A 20272-nucleotide genomic window follows, 5' to 3' on the forward strand; every position below is an offset into this window, starting at 1 on the left:
GCTGCGTGTTGGGTGTTTCTGTGTGACACTCAGACACCCTGACACCCAGCCCTGGGTGATGTACACCCAGGGTGTAGCCAAGGACACGCGGTGTTTCACCACCGTGTGTTTGTTTATATTACTAAATGGTCCAACCCGGCCTAGCCAAGTATAACCTAATCCAGCCTATCTTAACTATGTATTATGATTGAACAATTGGACCGCGAGCTACCTGTGTGAGGGCCTGCCGGCTGTCCCTGCGACTTGGCATACCTGTACAGGTGTTCCTGGCCGGTGCTGAGGGTAGACATCTGTACAGGTGCCTACCTTGCAGTGCGTTGCACCTGTTGACTACCAATACTGAGTATATTTCCTTACAGTTCTTCGACTAGTTTCACGTTTCCAACTGCCTGGCCGGTGCTGAGGGTAGACACACCTGTACTGGTGTTCCTGGCCAGCCAGCCCCACGTCACTGGCGGACATTGGAGCAAGGTAGCGGCTATCAAGCCGCTATAATAGTTTTATCTCGCATTGTGTTTACGCCGCGTAAAAAGATTTTTGGATTGTCGAAAACTGTGCCAGTGATGTGAGTCACGGAGACGTCACAGTTGGAAAGTTTTAAACAATTGTATATTGTGAAAAGTTTGGTATTTTTTTTTTTAAACACTGCAGACAAAAATATCAAGATAAATAAATCCCCCCCCCCCCCCCGACGGAAACACGCGCACGCGCAGAGTAACACAAAATCACACTGACAAACCACCGTTTACAAAAACCAAAATAACTATTTTGTCGAGTTATTGTGAAGACTCTAGGATGACTCTGCAGGTTGTGATGTGTGGTGGAAGTCACGTCAAAGATCTGTTGGTAACTTGAGGGCAGCACCTCTGGGTGCTCCTGGAAGGTGTCATGTCTTACGGAACATGAGGGTAACACCTCTTGACTTAAGAAACCAAGTAACCATGGGAACGGTTGTCATGATGGAGGCACTAATAGACTGAGGAAGGATAAGGCAGGTCAGCTGAGGGAGAGAGAGAGAGAGACTGGATGCTGGTCCCCCAGGCAACGTTTGATGTCTTGTCTTGGTAATGCCTCACAACGTCTTGTCAGGAATTACCAAGATTGTTGCAGATGGAGCAGCCGTGGCCAAGAACGTCTGGGCGTGCAGGACCACGGGACCACGGACCCCCCGACACTGAGGACCACGGGACCATGGACCATGGCTATAAGAAAAACAACAATTGCAAGATAAAAACACAAACGGTGCAACAGATTACATGACAATACAAGGAGGCAGATCAACCAAATGATAGCCTGTCCGTCAGCTAATACTTAGACATGTAACCAGGTACAGGCTGCTTCCATTCAGCACACCCGGGAGATGATTGCTACACTCAGATTGCTCCTTGGCTACCCCATATACTTAAGAGGCTGAGACGTACTCTGGAACACTCGTAGCACCCCTCACTTCCGGCACTGTGCCTCTCTAAGTGCCACTCTTTCTCCAGGCACTGCCTCTTTAACATTCCACATTGTATCGTGAGTGGGAGACGAGACCCCGCCAGTGACCATGGGAGGGCGGACCTCATGCACCTACTCCTTCATTCTGATCGGAGCTGTCTTCTTTTTGTCCCCGTCCCACCTTCACTAGATTAACTCATCTGGCGTGGGCGAGCCTTTGTCATGCAAGGGGGCCGCGACTCTGTCATGTACCCGCCGATGCCTCTTCAGATACGGCGTTTTTCCGCGCTTGTCGGAACCGTAATTAGGCAGGCGGGTAATGGATCGGTGGTGAGGTGTTCCCAGAGCACCAGCCCCCCTCACTTCCAGCCCTGAAGACCACAGCCATGCCGCCTGCTGCGTCCTGGGATTATTTACCCATCTGCCTATTTATTGATTGATACATATCGGCTTGGCGCCGTTTTTTGTGGAGGAGAAACTGGAGGTTGGGGGAACTATTGTTAAGTGGACGATTCTCGACGCTGCGGGTTGCCGACGTTCATGTCCGTATGAACGGGTTGAGAAAAAGTGGAGGTCGTTCTACCTGGGCTGGACAGGGTGACGGAGGCGCACGAGAGGAAATGGATGGATGGAGATAGAGGGGACGGCAAGGGGCCGCAGAGAAGAGATGAATGATGGACTTGGGGGACGGCGGAGAACAACGGGAGAATGATAATATACCGAGATTGGTAGAGGGATAAAGCCCTATTGGAAAGTGCTTACCTATCAGTGTGTACGGGGGAGTGAGGTCTAGCTCTCCCTGCCCCGCCTACTGCCCTTCTTGGACCTGTTGAGTTATATAATCTTAACTATTCCGACGTTCGAATTCTTTCGTCGACTGTGGCCGTAAACATCGTAGATAGAGGCGGCTGCGGCAGCTTCTTGCAGCGCGGTGCACCTCTTGACTACCAATACTGAGAATATTTACTTACTTCGACTAGTTTGGCGTTTCCAGCCTCGACCTGTGTTCTCTCGTCTTATATTCTCTCCATTTAAAGAGGCTGTCCTTGTCCATCTTGTCTGTTTCACACCAACATCTAATATCACTCTTCTGTTCTTCTCTCTTCTAGGTTGTGAGGTTCACTTTCTTTAACTCTCCTCATAGCTCAACCCTCTCAGCTCTCGCCCCAATCTGAGGAACCTCTGTACTTTTTTAAATTTTGCTTTTATGCTTCCATGCCGGTGGTGCATATTCCAGTATTGATCTTAACAAATGTTGCGTAGATGGCCTTTGAAGGAGTTCTGATTTCTAAACTGTTTTTATACTTTCCAGCGTCGTATATGCTGCTGATGTTATCCTGTTCATGTGTGTTTCTCTGGTGCTAGTGTGGCAACTATATCCATTCCCAAGTCTCTTTTTCCGATTCTTGTTGATGCCTTCCCCTTATGGCGTAGGACTGTAGGTGCCGTCTGGTTTCCTGTCTTCCTTAACTGGAACAGTGTGCCTTTATTGACTCAGGTGTTCTGGACGACATCCTAACAATTTATCCAAAATTTGCTTGTCCATTTTAAAGAATGAAGAACAATTTTTATTTATATTACTTCTAAGCTGCATCACTTATGAACCCATCCCTGCCCTTGTGTGGCAGTGCACAGTAGAAAGTTGTTTTCACATATCCATACATTAAAACATTGATTGTAACCATGATATATATGTGCTTCAGCCTATAGTTTAGACCTATTGTCTTATGTATGACCCTCTGTCCTGCGTGACAGTGAATACCAGCATTATCCTCACTTTAATAGGACTTGATCGAAATCCTCAGATTAGGCAAAATTGTAATTAATTTTGTCAATAAAGATGTTAATAATAATAAAGTGTGCCTATGGTCTCTAGTTAAGTGAACTCTTCTTTATCTCTTTTTTCATGTAGATTGGTACCACATTTGTCTTCTTCCAGCAGGTGTGGGAGTGTATGTGTGTGTGTGTGTGGAGGGGGGGGGGGGGTTGCAGCTATGCAGGGTCTTAACATGGTCCAGCCCCCGGCGACAGCTGGGAGAGAGGGGGAGTCCGTGGGAGAGAAGGGGAGACCGCGGGGGAGTGAGGGATGGCAAGCAGTTGGTCAGTGGGTGCAGGTGGTGAGGAAGGTTAGTGGGTGATCAGAGTGACAGGTCGGGGGAGTATAGGTGGGTTACCCAAATAACACAACTGACGAATATGAAACACAACATGTTTAGCCAACTGGTTAATGTCTAAACGGCGAAATATTCTGCTTTTCCAGGTGTCAAGCAGTTTATCAGTGTCTATAAAAGAGTGTCTGTGTCTTCGTCTAATGTTGGAGGTGAGATGCTTGAGGCTACCTTCACTCCACTTTTCAAGATGAAACACGGGAGGTATGGGACTATCATAGGCTGGTCGGGGTAGGCCCCAGTGTGTGTGTCCCCCTTCAAGAGGGATCAGCTCATATATCAAATCCCAGCGACTTTGATTTTTAGCTATGTTGTTACAGCATTGCATTAAAAAAAATTGTATATATATATAATATTGGTTACAGTGTTCGTATGTTCTGAGAGGGGATAGAAGGGGGATGAGAGAGGAAGGAAAGGGAAGAAGAGAGGGGAGAGATAGGGAGGGAATATTAATTTACTCATTTAATAAGCTGTTTGCGTCTGACAGAAGGTGTAGCAGTGGAGAGGGGGGGGAGGGTGATCACTTGTGGAGTGTCGTCAACATGGGTTCAGTTGCTTGTGTTGTTTATGTAAATGAGGTATATATAACCGGTCTTAAGCCAGGCCCTTGAGGCGCTCGGCCCTCATGGGTCTCTGTAAACGCGTTCTCCTTCTCTACTTCTAGATAACTACAATAATCTGTATCCACATCATTGTGTAACATTCGCATATATATGGAAATAAATTTTTGGTTAAGGAATATGGATAATTCATTGCTTTGTATATATTCGAAACTTCTTTTTAAAGAAAGTAAGAATGTTTTAGCGTGAAAGATTTCTCCAGAAGCCATAACGAAAGGCTTCCCCGGACTGACGGGTGAGGTAAACATTGGCAAGATATTATGTGTGATCTGTCGCTGTCACATCTCTGATCCCTGAGTGACCACCACACCCGTCTTGAGCAGTCTTGAGGAAGACTGGGAGAGAAGCACACCTGGACCCTGCCCTTGTTGCACTGTGAGGTTTTGTCTGGGCACGTGGCGTGGGTTGTGTCTGGGCACGTGGCGCGGGTTGTGTCTGGGCACGTGGCGCGGGTTGTGTCTGGGCACGTGGCGCGGGTTGTGTCTGGGCACGTGGTGCGGGTTGTGTCTGGGCACGTGGCGCGGGTTGTGTCTGGGCACGTGGTGCGGGTTGTGTCTGGGCACGTGGCGTGGCCAAGGGGTAAAGTTAGGTGGTGATTTGAGAGGAAATGGGTAAGGGAGTTGGGCGTGGTCAGGCGTTCCAGGGAATGGACAAGGATGGCAGGGAACAGGGTAAGGAACGGGGGGGGGGGGGGGGGGCAGGCGGGCAGGCAAGGCGTGTGTGGGTTAAGCAGTAGGCGTGGCAGGAGACGGGCAAGATAGGACCGGAGATCAAATATTTGTAGCCGTTGAATGTTTAGGGTTTCCCTGGAGTCAGCGGGGCGGTGGTGAGCTGAGTGGGAGGTGGAGAGGGGTGCTGGGTGGTTGGGGGGTGGGGGGGGGTAGCATGAAGGGGCGGGGTGGTTTGTGGATAGGTCAGGGGAAGGGAAGGGAAGGGAAGGGAAGGGAAGGGAAGGGAAGGGAAGGGAAGGGAAGGGAAGGGAAGGGAAGGGAAGGGAAGGGAAGGGAAGGGGGATGTATAGTGAACCACAGAAGGTGCTGGTTACTGCCCAGAGGGAGTCAAGTTGCACAATGAGATGAGATACGGAACAGGGGGTGGGATGGGGCACGGTGGAATGGAAGGGGTGCGAGAAGAATAGGATGAGCAGGCGAAAGTGGCTCAAGGAAAGGAGGATGGTAAGCGTGAGGCAAGATGTAGGATGCAGAAGGCTGCGTATTTCCAGCTTCCTTCTTCACAGCAATTGCACCACTTCCCAAATCTACTTTCCCCCCCCCCCCCCCCCGTTGAGTCTTGCAGAAGACAACCTCCACTTCGAGCTGCGATGGTAATAGCGGACAACCTTTCCCTGTAGTTGTAGCAACTGCAGTAGATGCCCTCTTCCAGTAGCAGCGATACTGCCAGCAGCTGCCCCTTCTTCAGTAGCCGCAACGCTTCCAGTACTTCTTACTGGAGACTGGCAGCAATTGTGTGTTTCCTGAAGCAGTACCAATGCTTGGGGTGATACCCGCGGGCGAGACTCTGCTCCCTTCGTTGTGTTGCAGAGTTCGAACTTATTTTTTTTCACCCGTTCATGTCGTCTTGCGGTCATAGCGCCTTCGTGGAGCGGCGAGAGAGATGGAGTATAAGTCCGAGACTGTGCTTGTTGGAGTTGTTTTAGATTCAGTTCCTGGGAACAAAACGTTGCAAGCATCAGGGGCTATGTTGAGCCTGTAGTGGACTTACCTGTCACAGGAGACGTGCCATTTGTATATATGTGAGTGTGTCTGCTGTACTCTGGGGTCATTAGAGCGGCATGTAATGAGTAATGTGGGTTGTAGGGCCTGGTCGTGACTTACAGTGACGAATGATACAATAGACGACTTGTCCGACTTGCCATAAAATGTCTGTATTTTATTTCTCTCATTTTTGTCCAATTGGTGAGAAGAGGACGGCCTTGGCTGGTAGGGGCGGCACAGTCCCCCCTTAACCCCTCGACACTAGTATGTACTTCAGTGGTTTCTGTTTAAACTGATCTATGTCAGTCTCTTCTATGTTAAACCTGGATAATATAAAGCAAAATTATGCGCTTAAAAAAGTTGCAACATAATCAGAACCGAGTGACGGCTCGAGTCTTAATCCAATAATTCATATAAACGAACACAAATGACCTCATCTCTTGTAAGTCAACGATCTTGAAATCTGGTCAAGAGACAAGCGGGTGGAAATTGCGACGCCACAACGGCACACACTTGATAACGGTCTGTTTGGGGAAGGTGGTTTATGATGAGAAAGTTAAGACTGTGTATCCTGCATGTTATGAGTGTCGGGTGCGACCACGGCTGAGGACGGTGTTGGGGGGGGTTGAGAGCGAAGCTTCCTCGCTCGTAGCGTGAGACTGACACTCACACAGACCCACAAATTACACCTATTTACGTTCTCATCTTGCTCGGTCCTCGGCGAGGGAGATTGCTGGTTCGAGAGAGAGAGAGCGGGGGGGTGGGGAAGGGGTCCAAATGGCTTAATTTAAATGGTCACTGGGAAATGTTATTGAGTTGTGATGGAAGAGGTGAAACCATCTCCGGGTGTGGCGGCTCTTGTGGCCGGGTGTGGTGGCTCTTGTGGCCGGGTGTGGTGGCTCTTGGGGCCGGGTGTGGTGGCTCTTGGGGCCGGGTGTGGTGGCTCTTGGGGCCGGGTGTGGTGGCTCTTGTGGCCGGGTGTGGTGGCTCGTGTGGCCTGAGCCGGGTGCCACTAAGTATTGGACGTCTTGAAATCTGTGACGAACCACATTTTGCATCTTTTCATGTAACCAATTCATTCGCAGCTAACAAACTTTACATTATCTTTAGCATAGAAAAATGCAAATACCCCTTGACTGGGGCAAGCTTCCTGCTCCGGCGGTTCTTCTGAGAATGAAGAGCGGCGGGTCCTTCAGGGTATAGCTGCTTGCCTCGCCCGATCAGTGTCGAAGAACAGCATACGTTATGTACCCAGGCTGCCTTGGAAAGGAAGAACAGGTAAGCCTCTTAAGAGTCTGGGGTGATGTTCCCAGGGAACATTTGCTTGTAGGGCTCCGGGGGCCAGCGATGGGGTGACTGGAGCGTCCTATCGGCGATCTCAGTGATCAGTGGTTGTGGGGCCCCTCAGGAACCTAGGGTGGTGATTTACTGTTCGGATACTGTTCTTCATGCGTAGCTACGCCGCTGTCTGATAGCCAAAACGGGAGGCGTCTGTAAACAGTGGGTGAGATGGTGGGGGGGAGGGTGTCCCTTCCTTGGTATTGTCGAGTCCTGCCCTTTCCAGACGCTCATTTGCTTATCAACAAACTGCACTCTCATCTACTTTGTTAGTTAAGTTTACTGATGGGAAAGTTGACGTGAAGGAGGTCTTGCGTTGTGCGGTCTGGTGACGCCGGCGCCATCTCTGATTATACTTGAAATATTTCAAAGGTGGGGATTGTCAGGAGAAAGTGCCAAGCCATTACGACTATATAGCTCTGGGAAGGGGTCAGGATAAAGATTTGGGATGGGACGGAGGGGAAGGAATGGTGCCCAACCACTTGGATGGTCGGGGATTGAACGCCGACCTGCATGAAGCGAGACCGTCGCTCTACCGTCCAGACCAAGTGGTTGAATGGTTGAGTATTTTTTGTCACAGCGTTATATTAATTGATCTATTTAATTTTAGGTGAATTCAAAACTTTAAATTTCTGAATTCCGTTTATGACAAAGTTCAGAATGAAACTTTATGAAATAGAATTTTGGCTGTATCTTCCGGTGATATAGAGTCATGGTGCAGGTGGATCCTGCTGGACCTTGTGTAGGTGAGGAAGCATTTTAATTATTTTTTTATTTTTTTTTATTATTTTCTACCACAGACGTGGCCACACATTTACAATGCTAACCAGCATATATACATTTTCTTCTGTCCTCCATGGACAGGGTTAGAGAAGTGTTAAACATATAGTTCAAGGGTTTATTGAACAATCAACCACAGAAGGTGATTCGGTGCTTTTAAAATGCTAAGCTAACCTACATACGTAAATACATAGATACACAGATTTACGTATGCCCTACATAAAGTGTTCGATGTGTCTTTTACATAGTGTCATTAATGTGCAGTGGTTGAGGGAAGGTCCGTTTGGTCGTTCACAATACCTTCGCCCTTCATGTGTTCCTGTCGCCTCGTGCCCTTCATGTGTTCCTGTCGCCTCGTGCCCTTCATGTGTTCCTGTCGCCTCGTGCCCTTCATGTGTTCCTGTCGCCTCGTGCCCTTCATGTGTTCCTGTCGCCTCGTGCCCTTCATGTGTTCCTGTCGCCTCGTGCCCTTCATGTGTTCCTGTCGCCTCGTGCCCTTCATCTGTTCCTGTCGCCTCGTGCCCTTCATGTGTTCCTGTCGCCTCGTGCCCTTCATGTGTTCCTGTCGCCTCGTGCCCTTCATGTGTTCCTGTCGCCTCGTGCCCTTCATCTGTTCCTGTCGCCTCGTGCCCTTCATGTGTTCCTGTCGCCTCGTGCCCTTCATGTGTTCCTGTCGCCTCGTGCCCTTCATGTGTTCCTGTCGCCTCGTGCCCTTCATGTGTTCCTGTCGCCTCGTGCCCTTCATGTGTTCCTGTCGCCTCGTGCCCTTCATCTGTTCCTGTCGCCTCGTGCCCTTCATGTGTTCCTGTCGCCTCGTGCCCTTCATGTGTTCCTGTCGCCTCGTGCCCTTCATCTGTTCCTGTCGCCTCGTGCCCTTCATGTGTTCCTGTCGCCTCGTGCCCTTCATCTTCCCAAGCTGCCAAGCCCACCAGTCCTCAGGCACACTGTGTTAGTCCCTCTTCACCCCAGCTGGCCCTCTGGTGGCTCTCTAGTGAAGGAGAGCTAGGAGTGCACCACCTCTGGTCAAGAAGAGCTAGGAGTGCACCACCTCTGGTCAAGAAGAGCTAGGAGTGCACCACCTCTGGTATAGAAGAGCTAGGAGTGCACCACCTCTGGTCAAGAAGAGCTAGGAGTGCACCAAGACAGCATCACCACGCTCAACCATCAACTTCACGGTGAAGCCATCACCATAATCAAGGGAGAAACTTTCTGGCCCTTGATATAACATTTCTTAACGCGGCTCCTTAGTGGAGCGAGGAATTCGCCCGCCCCGGAGCAGCCAGGAGCCCAGATTCCCACATTTTTGCCTCGCTAATTACACTAGTGAAAAAAGTCGATGTTTGGCCACCATGTTGGCCATTAGAGCATGTTTACCGGTGGCGGGTTTCTCGGCCTCCTCAGGTGTTCAAGTCGGGATGAGCTCCCCTATGGTCCTTAATTATCAGAGCCAGGTAATTACTTGGATTGAATAGACGATTGATGGAAGAGATTCGTTCTTAGCGGCGGATGGCTGGTGGGTGTAGCGTGGTGGGTGTAGCGTGGTGGGCGTAGCGTGGTGGGTGTAGCATGGTGGGTGTAGCGTGGTGGGTGTAGCGTGGTGGGTGTAGCGTGGTGGGTGTAGCATGGTGGGTGTAGCATGGTGGGCGTAGCGTGGTGGGCGTAGCGTGGTGGGCGTAGCATGGTGGGTGTAGCATGGTGGGCGTAGCATGGTATGTGTAGCATGGTGGGCGTAGCATGGTGGGCGTAGCATGGCTGGGCGTAGCGTGGTGGGCGTAGTATCGTGGGTGTAGCATGGTGGGTGTAGCATGGTGAGTGTAGCATGGTGGGTGTAGCATGGTGGGCGTAGTTCTAGTAACACAGAAATATCATGGTCCAACATGGTGATACATCACGGTAGGCGTGGTGGTGGAGGCGGCGGCTGGTCGCGCCACCCCAACACAGCCTATCTCTCCCCGGCGTCTCCACTCTTTACGCCATTCCATCAGCGACGCTAACCTCCCTTCGTTACCTTGTGGCAAAATTAATTAGCCGAAGTGCGCACCTCATTAGTAACGCGAAGATTGGAGGCTGAAGATACGTGAGGTGGCGCAGAGTCGGACGGGGAGCTGGGGATAGTTTATCTACGGGTCGGGAACCCGGCCCTAGGACGTCCTGGTGGCTAGGTGCTGTTCCTGGGATTGGCTAGGAGTTGCAGAAGATGGCCAGGGGCAACTGCGATTGGCTAAGGGGTTAATTAGCTAAGCGTTGCTGATATTTAAGTATGGGTGTGATTGACTCTGATTGGCTAGCAGTTGCTGGAATTACAGTTGAGATTTATTGGGAGCGGTAGAGAGGTAAGAATTACTGGGTTAAGATGCTTGTGGGGGATAGTGAGAGATGCTTACGGGGGATAGTGAGAGGCTGGGGAGAGTGCTGTGGGGGGGGGGGGGGGGTGACGAGCAATCACAGTGATCCACTTAATTCCTGTTAACATGAACAAAAAATCCTGACAACGAGACCCACAAAGCTAGCAGCCATTTCTTCAGTTACCCGAGAATACCGCGTCAGTGTATTTACTATTTGTATCTGCAGCATCGAGCTATTAGCTCTTGGACCCCGCCTTTCTAGCCAATTTATTTTTCCTCTATTATGTCTACTATGTATATTGCCTCTAATACACGCGCGCGCGCGCGCACACACAATCACACACACAGGGGCCTGGTAGCTCAGTGGACAGCGCTTGGGATTCGTAATCCTATAGGGACCGGGGATCGATCCCCGGCAATGGCGGAAACAAATGGTAAGAATTTACTTCACCCTCATGTGTCTGTTCACATAGCAGTAAATAGGTACCTGGGAGTTAGACAGCTGTTACGGGCTGCTTCCTGGAATGTGTAGTCACCTAGTTGTGTTTGCGGGGGTTGAGCTTTGCTCTTTCGGCCCGCCTCTCAACTGTCAATCAACTGTTTACTAACTACTTTTTTTCTACACTACACACACACACCAGGAAGCAGCCCGTGACAGCTGACTAACTCCCAGGTACCTATTTACTGCTAGGTAACAGGGGCATTCAGGGTGAAAGAAACTTTGCCCATTTGTTTCTGCCTGGTGCGGGAATCGAACCCGCGCCACAGAATTAAGAGTTCTGCTCGCTATCCACCAGGCTACCAGGCCCAACGTGTGTGTGTGTGTGTGTGTGTGTGTGTGTGTGTGTGTGTGTGTGTGTGTGTGTGTGTGTGTGTGTGTGTGTGTGTGTGTGTGTGTGTTCACCTAGTTGTGCTTGCGGGGGTTGCGCTCTAGCTCTTTCGGGCCGCCTCTCAACTGTCAATTAATCTACCTTTTCACACACACACACACACACACACACACACACACACACACACACACACACACACACACACACACACACACACACACTCTCACTCTCACTCACACACACAGAAAACAGCTCGTAACAGCTGTCTAACTCCCAGGTACCTATTTACTGCTAGATGAACAGGTACAGAAGGGTGAAAGAAACTCTGCCCATTTGTTTCCGTCATCGCCGGGAATCAGTCCCCGGGCCATAGGATTACGAGTACCAAACGCTGTCCACTCAACCTCCAGGCCCCTGTTTGTGTGTGGGGGGGGGGGAAGGGGAGCTGTCTGAGTGTCACTCCACGCGGGCCGCCCCTCACTAAGCAGTTACTCACCTAATTGATACATGTAGTGGTGGAGGGCGGCGTGTCGCAGGCCAGGCTCCCACACCCTTCCACCTCGCCTCTGTCACACGTACAAAGCTTCAGTTACAGAGTTAGGTGGTGAAAGTAGAAATGAAAGCAGAATTAAATCTCGTATATATTTTTTTTTTTTTTTTAGTGCGTGTGGGAGGGTTTGGGGGGGGGGGGGGTTACGGGGCCTTACGAGAGAGAGAGTGAAGTCAAGAATGTTGCAATTAATTACAGCTCCTTCAGAGTGACGCTTATCAGGGCTGCCAACAGTGTTGACGGTGGAGGTAATCGCACCTGGGCCTCGCTCCCGTACTAGGCAATGATCGGCGGCGTCTTAAATTACCCTCGTAACGACTTCTCGAAAAACTGGATGGGGCCAGCTGCGTCAGCGGTGACTGCGTAAGGTGTGTGTGTGGCGCAGGTGTGCTGCAGTACCTACCCTCGTGGGACCAACAGGTGTGTTGCAGTACCTACCCTCGTGGGACCAACAGGTGTGCTGCAGTACCTACCCTCGTGGGACCAACAGGTGTGCTGCAGTACCTACCCTCGTGGGACCAACAGGTGTGCTGCAGTACCTACCCTCGTGGGACCAACAGGTGTGCTGCAGTACCCACCCTCGTGGGACCAACAGGTGTGCTGCAGTACCTACCCTCGTGGGACCAACAAGAATGTCAGTGCTTCCTGGCGGACTGGCGGCCGACGAAGTCTTCTCTGTCACATCGAGGAAGAGCTTGAATGCTTGAAAGGTGGTTTAAGAGTGTAACGAATGCCCGCTGTTGAGTCCAGGCTGCCCCAGACGTGGGCATCAAGGCCGCCCAGTAACTGCCATTTTCGCCATGTTAAAGAGAGTCCATATTTGGTGAAGGGTTTCCTCGGCAAGTACTGGTCTGTGCGGACGACGCCCGCGCGCGCCACATGGTCTTGTTATGTTAGTCCGACCTCATCCTCGTCCCTGTGGAGAGTAGTAGAGGCTGGCTAGTGGGTAGGGGCGTGAAGATCACACACGAGGACATTGTGTTTGAGGCCACGTAAAGATCTGGAAAGGCCCCTAGATTAGGTAGCCCGAGAATTGATGTTGAAGACAGTTTGGCGTTCATTTGTGTGTGTGTGTGTGTGTGTGTGTACGTACACTCTGGAGGCGCTGTTACGCCAAGCTAAGGAATTTGCGCAGTCATAAGATTGCACAGCGCGCGACCTTAACCTCCCGTGTTTGGAAAAAACTGTAACACGACATTGAGAACGCTTGCTAGCTAGACCAGATAAGTAAGATTGCTTTATAGCTCGCTGAAGCTTTACATAGAGAAAGGTTAATTCATGCAGTGTACATACATCATTGGCCAAGTCAGGCAGGACTGAAGCCTGACCCGACCGACATATACCTTAGCTCGACCTGCTTGGATGGATACTCTATTCTTATCATTTTTGTTATTAAAAAAAAAATATGTACATCAGAAATTCCTTACCAGCGCTGCGCCATCTTAAAATTAAGATACGCAATAACTTATTTTCATCTTAACGTGCCGTAATGTGCTCAAGGTACCATCACTCCTCCCTGGAAACGTCACCCGTCCTGGGAAGGTTAAGTGCCAGTAATCCAGTTCCCGCTGGCTCTCCTGCCGCGCCTCTACAGTGCCAACCCTCCACAACCTCATACTCAAGTGTCAAGTGCGACAACCAGCGGGGTTTGTTATGCGTCAAGGTATAACTTGAGGGTTGTGATGTACTTCAAGTTATATAACTTTGATAAAAATTGCCCTTAAAAGTGATAATTACTGAAACAAATAAGAACAAAAATAACAGTGCAACAGATGACCGTGGGGGCACGTGGTGGTGTCTTGGGGGCACGTGGCGGTGTCTTGGGGGCACGTGGTGGTGTCTTGGGGGCACGTGGCGGTGTCTTGGGGGCACGTGGCGGTGTCTTGGGGCACGTGGCGGTGTCTTGAAGGCCTTGAGGCACGGCGTCACTGGTGAGCACAAAGTGGTTAGGACGTGTGGCGTAAAAGCCATATTGCGTAACCAAAGGCGACTTTTCAGCCACACAAAGGCAGACTTTTCAGCCATATAAACGCATTATACGCTTCCATACACCACCTTGTCCCGGTAACAAGAATGCTTCTTTAAGATTTATCGGCCCAAGTCTTAAGGTCCTATTCATCGAGGGCCTCTTAACGGGGAAATAAAACCAGCGAGGTTTGCCTCTTGCACCTCAAGTTAAGGTTGGCATCTCGTAGGACAGGTGTGTGTGGCCTCTCGTATTACAGGTGTGTGTGGCGTCTCGTAGGACAAGTGTGTGTGGCCTCTCGTAGGACAGGTGTGTGTGGCCTCTCGTAGGACAGGTGTGTGTGGCCTCTCGTAGGACAGGTGTGTGTGGCCTCTCGTAGGACAGGTGTGTGTGGCGTCTCGTAGGACAAGTGTGTGTGGCCTCTCGTAGGACAGGTGTGTGTGGCCTCTCGTAGGACAGGTGTGTGTGGCCTCTCGTAGGACAGGTGTGTCGATCCCCTTCCCCCTCGTATCACAGGTGTGTGGCCTCTCGTAGCACAGGTGTCCCTCCCCTCTCGTATGACAGGTGTGTGTGGCCTCTGGTATCATAGGTGTGTCCCCCTCGTATCACAGGTGTTCCCCACCTCGTATGACAGGTGTGTGGCCTCTGGTAGCACATACAGCGGGAAGCCTGTCGTCAGCCTCTTGCGGCACAAGGGCGCGGGGGCCTACCTGGGAGCCGAGGCCTACCCAAGCTGGTGGAGCCTCTTGTAACACCAATAAAGGTAGGCCTCGGCCTCTTGGTGTTTCATGCACCGCTGATATGTTTGCAAGACGTCGGCCATGACTTGCGAGGCTCCAAGAGCCACAATGGCAAGAGGAGGAACCGTTGCTGCCGTGCCATATATGACAAACTTCAACGTCACTGATCAAACCTGGCCGGACTCCACCGCTGGACATGGCAGAAATGTTGTGTTGAAAGACGCCCATAGCGAGAGAATTCGGGAAATTGAGAAAATTTTCCGTCTCCAATATTTGTGGGTTTAGGAGAATGATTTTATTTGAGAGAGGCGGCCTCCCTAGCCACCCCCCACCCCCCTTCCTTTTCCCCCCTTCCTCCTCGCCCCTTCCGTACCATCTTCCACCGAATCCCACAAATATAACGATGTCGAGAAATCGCGTTTTTAAAGTCTCATAATTCAGGAGGCTGTTGGACGGTGCTTTCAAGGAGGGCGCTGGATGTGGCTGCTGCTCTGCCCTCTAATCAGCTGGGATTGAGCGGGAAAATTCACGAAATTTCCCCAGAGGATCATCAATACCTTAGCGGTTCTTGCAGCGATGACTTTTAACACCGGCCGTCTTCGCCGGTTTCCCGGGGGGTTCCCAGGGGTTCCCAGGGGCTGAATGAGGGTTATCTATGCCTGGCGTCGACCAGCACAGGTCCTCGGGTTTTATAGTCGCGTTACGATCGTCTGGCGACAATGCCTCGTTTGACCCTAGGACGAGAACCGTCACACGTTTTTCTCCCCTATATGGTGTCTTTGAGAGGTCGGAGCCTTGGCCATACTAGCGCTAACAAAGCACACAATCTCCACATGAGTGATGGAGCTCACAGCCATGCCCCTAATCCTGCACACCAAGGCTTGGTAATTGACCCACAATGAACCCCTAAATCAAATCTCTCGTATAGAAACAGGGACCTCCGCCCACTATTCTGTGGGTCGGGGTAGGACCCATGTGGCTGCACGGCGTCTCCCTCTGTAGCAGTGGCGGTGACGGCCGGCCTGGGGAGGGAGGCAAGACGTCACTCTTACACGATAAGATACAAGCAGCTCCTCCTGCGGGACAATGGTCAGCCGACACCTGGGGTGCCATTTTTTGCTGACTCGTGACACCTGGCCTGCTCACCTGTGCCCCTCTCTGGCACCCCTAGTCCCAGAAAGAATGCTATAATAGGGGGACTAGTTTTTTCTTATTATTTCCATATATTCGGCCTAGGATTGGCGATTTACGTATAGGACAAGTAAGGTTCGTGGTTATGACTTGTTGCAACCAGCAGTAGTTCAGAACGTGGACTGCTTGGTAGTTATAGTTTATATTGGGTCACAAGGCTTTTTGTCGCGAGTAGTAATATTATTATTATTAGAGGACGAACTTAGAATATTATTTAAGGGTGTTGGGGGGGGGGGGTAAATGAGGCAGGACTACGGGAGGCGGGTGGGAGGGGGGGGGGGGGGTCAGCTCTGACAGCAAGTCACTTGAGCAAAGGTGAAGGAGACCTGAAATCTCGCCCTTTTAATGACCCGACCGGAGACAATACTCATGTCTTGATATTTGGTGTGACGTCTCCCGCTCAGGTTACTCCAGGTGCTCCAGTGGGACCTTACCCAGCTGGTCCAGTGGGACCTTACCCAGCTGGTCCAGTGGGACCTTACCCAGCTGGTCCAGTGGGACCTTACCCAGCTGGTCCAGTGGGACCTTACCCAGCTGGTCCAGTGGGACCTTACCCCAGCTGGTCCAGTGGGACCTTACCCCAGCTGGTCCAGTGGGACCTTACCCAGCTGGTCCAGTGGGACCTTACCCAGCTGGTCCAGTGGGACCTTACCCAGCTGGTCCAGTGGGACCTTACCCAGCTGGTCCAGTGGGACCTTACCCAGCTGGTCCAGTGGGACCTTACCCAGCTGGTCCAGTGGGACCTTACCCAGCTGGTCCAGTGGGACCTTACCCAGCTGGTCCAGTTTGACCTTACCCAGCTGGTCCAGTGGGACATACACGACAACACAGTGGACAGTGATAGCTTATTGGCAGGAATAAATGACTTCCCATTCGTCTCTGTGACTGTTGTTAAGCTGTTTCTTGTTTTGTCACTGTTACCTCAACGTTGAGTGTAGGCAGGGGGGGGGGAAGTGTTGGCAGGGGGGGTGTTGAGTGCAGGCAGGGGGGGGGGTTGAGTGCAGGCAGGGGTTGAGTGAATAACACACAATTATCTCGAAACTCTAAATGTTTACACTCGCGTCACCGGCCTGAAAGTGATCCTGCATGACCCCCCCCCCCCCCACTCAAGCCACCACACGACTCCTATAGCATGTCACATGTTGATCAAAATATGTGGGCTCCCAGCACCCAGCGCCCAGCACCCAGCTCCCTGCGCCCAGCTCCCAGCGCCCAGCACACCCACCTACTCGGGTATGAGGCGGCCCTCTGCTGGGATCGCCTGATACTACTTCTTGTGAGGCGGTGTCACCTGGCGGGATGTGCGACTTATACCGACTCACGATCATTAAACTGGTTTGTGAATGATCCCTTATATCGGGGCGAGCAGGACCTTCCTGATACCTGATAGTGAGTATTGGTGTTCGCAATAATGACTGCCTCCCCCCTGTGGGTGTCCCGGTGGTACTGATGCTTCCTGGCATTGGTGCCCAGTGTCCTCTGCACCCCCCCCCCCTCCCCCCGTGGCAACTCGTATGAGAATACAGTGTGACGGTGTATAGAGTATAAGGTACAGAAGTATCAGGGAACGCCAGACGAGGTCTGTGTATTAGGTTCTCTGGGCAACAGACAAGAGATACCAGTGGTATCTCTGGTATGGAGGGTGTTGGGGGAAGGGGAAGAGAGACGGGAAGCTGTATGAGGGGTTTCGAATTTTTATACAATGGGTAAAAGGGGGAAATTGGGTATGAAAGAGAGAGAGGATAGATGAAATTGTTTATGTAATAATCTAAGCTGAGGTCTGATAAAGACTTTTTGTGTAATGTAATGCTTTTTTGCGCTACCGCTCACAGGATGGGTATGGGGTGCACAATACACTAGTCGCCTCCGGCGGCAACAATCAAATCAAAGAGAGAGAGGGAGAGGGGGAGGGGGGAAGGTGATTTGTGGGGGATGACGGACAACAGTGGTGGGGGAGAGGGGGGGGAGGGGGAGAGGGTTGCCACACAGTGTCTTTCACTCGGCCTGTGACTCACCTCCAATATAAACTATGCACCGTTCACGAACATAGAAAATTGATTAGACGGGAGTGTCCGCCCCCCGTCCCTACCCGGCCCTTACACTCCCTAATTATCCCCAGAGATTGGCTGGGGGGGGGAGGGGGGGTGACGGAGGCCTCGACGAAGACGGAGGATTTGCAGGGGGAGGAGGGAGGGGGGGGGGCAGGGGAAGATGGAGTGATTGTTAAAACTAAGAGAACAAACAATAGAGACAATTGGTCTGGAGTTAAAGACCTGGGCCAAGAACGAGTGTTCATTGTCAACCTTTATAGCCAGTCCTGAGGTGGAGCCCCTCGTAGCCAGGACCTGTAGTCTCACCTGGTCCCTCACCTACCCCACCAGCAGGCCTGGTCTGAGACCGGGCCGCGGGGGCGCTAATCCCCGGAATCTTCAACAGGTAGCTATAGGTCCTCAATGTAACTAAAACACAAACACACACACACACACACATCGTTGGGGTTGATATCACACCGAACCTGTCCCCAGAGGCCCACATCAAAAGAATATCATCAGCGGCATATGCTAGACTGGCCAACATAAGAACTGCCTTCAGAAACTTGTGTAAGGAATCTTTCAGATCCCTGTATACCACTTATGTAAGACCAATCCTGGAGTATGCAGCTCCAGCCTGGAGTCCATACCTAGTTAAACACAAGACAAAGTTAGAGAAGATTCAGCGGTATGCCACCAGGCTCGTCCCGGAACTGAGAGGATTGAGCTACGAGGAAAGGCTAAAGGAGCTGAACCTCACATCCCTGGAAGACAGAAGAGTAAGGGGAGACATGATAACCACCTACAAAATTCTCAGGGGAATTGACAGGGTGGACAAAGACAAACTCTTCAGCACGGGTGGGACACGAACAAGGGGACACAGGTGGAAACTTAGTACCCAGATGAGCCACAGAGACGTTAGAAAGAATTTTTTCAGTGTCAGAGTAGTTAATAAATGGAATGCACTAGGAAGTGATGTGGTGGAGGCTGACTCCATACACAGTTTCAAATGTAGGTATGATAGAGCCCAGTAGGCTCAGGAATCTGTACACCAGTTGATTGACAGTTGAGAGGCGGGACCAAAGAGCCAAAGCTCAACCCCCGCAAGCACAATTAGGTGAGTACACACACACACACACACACACACACACACACACACACACACACACACACACACACACACACACACACACACACACACACACACACACACACACACCATACACAGTTTCAAGTGTAGATATGATAGAGCGCAATAGGCTCAGGAACCTGTACACCTGTTGTTGATTGATGGTTGAGAGGCGGGACCAAAGAGCCAGAGCTCAATCCCCGCAAGCACAATTAGGTAAGCACAATTAGGTAAGTACACACACACACACACACACACACACACACACACACACACACACACACACACACACACACACACACACACACACACACACACACACACACACACACACACACACAATACCCACCGCCAAGCTCTACACAAAAAGAAGATAGAAAAAAAGTGGGTAAACGTATGGTGATTATGGTGAAGGGGTCCACCAAGTATATGGGGCCTGGCCACATGACCCATATTATACATAATGCAGCAGCTGCAGGATTGCCTTCCATGATCAACACTCCCAGGATCAATATTACGGAGCCCACCTACACCACCGCTTCTCTCTGCTGGTCCACCGCGCTCGTAATTCCTCTCATAAATGTATCTCTTTTAAGGGTAACAGTAAAGTAATATTTTCTTTTACACCTCACGCAAAAGACGTGAGTGAGTGAGTGAGTGAGTGAGTGAGTGAGTGAGGCTAGGCTGGGCACCTCCTCAGCCGAGGGCCTCTAAATAGCATAGTAAATAACTGTTGCATAATACGACAGGTATTTCAATAATACGTGTAGATACCTGGGCGGGAGATATATTATCTGCCGTCATCAAACAACTACCCGGTCATTACTGATAAGTGCAATTTTGGCATATATAACCCCCCCCCCCCCCTCAAAAAATTAATTCACTTCGCATACTCTTGTTTTATCTCATTTTTTCAATTATCGTCAAAGATGATGGGTCAAAAAAATAGGGGCGAGGGGGAGGGGGGTTTAAGGGGGTTGGGGAGGCGTCGGGGGGGGGGGGCTGCAACAGTTCTGTGATATAGACCTCGCCGCCAAGAAAGGGTTTGAGAAGGAATGGACCACACACACACACACACACACACACACACACACACACACACACACACACACACACACACACACACACATACACACATACACACACACACACACACACACATACACACATATACACACATACACAAGCTCGTGCAGAAGATCCTCCAAGATGTTTGACCATGTGTGTGTGTGTGTGTGTGTGTGTGTGTGTGTGTGTGTGTGTGTGTGTGTGTGTGTGTGTGTGTGTGTGTGTGTGTGTGGAGATGGTTGACTCCGTGTGTTTTAAACGTGATGGAAACTGTTCCATATTGTGTAAATTATACCGTATTGTGTAAATTGTACCATATTGTGTTCAGTACTGTCATATTGTGCGATATTATGCTACTGTGT

At 50.8% G+C, this 20272-nt stretch overlaps 2 protein-coding genes across 2 annotated transcripts in view; one reads left to right on the forward strand and one right to left on the reverse strand.

The window, feature by feature from the left end:
• LOC138365822 (arginine and glutamate-rich protein 1-like) overlaps window positions 1–20272 on the forward strand; it is a 259325-nt gene that overhangs the window by 22873 nt on the left and 216180 nt on the right. The window lies entirely within an intron of this gene.
• Window positions 8315–8968, reverse strand: LOC138366007 (uncharacterized). Its single transcript, XM_069326726.1, has one exon. It carries the CDS (start codon window positions 8966–8968, stop codon window positions 8315–8317), a length of 654 nt encoding a protein of 217 aa, XP_069182827.1.

The sequence above is a fragment of the Procambarus clarkii genome, chromosome 18 (genome assembly GCF_040958095.1).
Source record: "Procambarus clarkii isolate CNS0578487 chromosome 18, FALCON_Pclarkii_2.0, whole genome shotgun sequence".
Taxonomy (NCBI): domain Eukaryota; kingdom Metazoa; phylum Arthropoda; class Malacostraca; order Decapoda; family Cambaridae; genus Procambarus; species Procambarus clarkii.

Excerpts from the sequence above, each read along its gene's own strand:
- LOC138366007 (XM_069326726.1), bottom strand. The coding sequence starts at position 8,968 with ATGAAGGGCACGAGGCGACAGGAACACATGAAGGGCACGAGGCGACAG.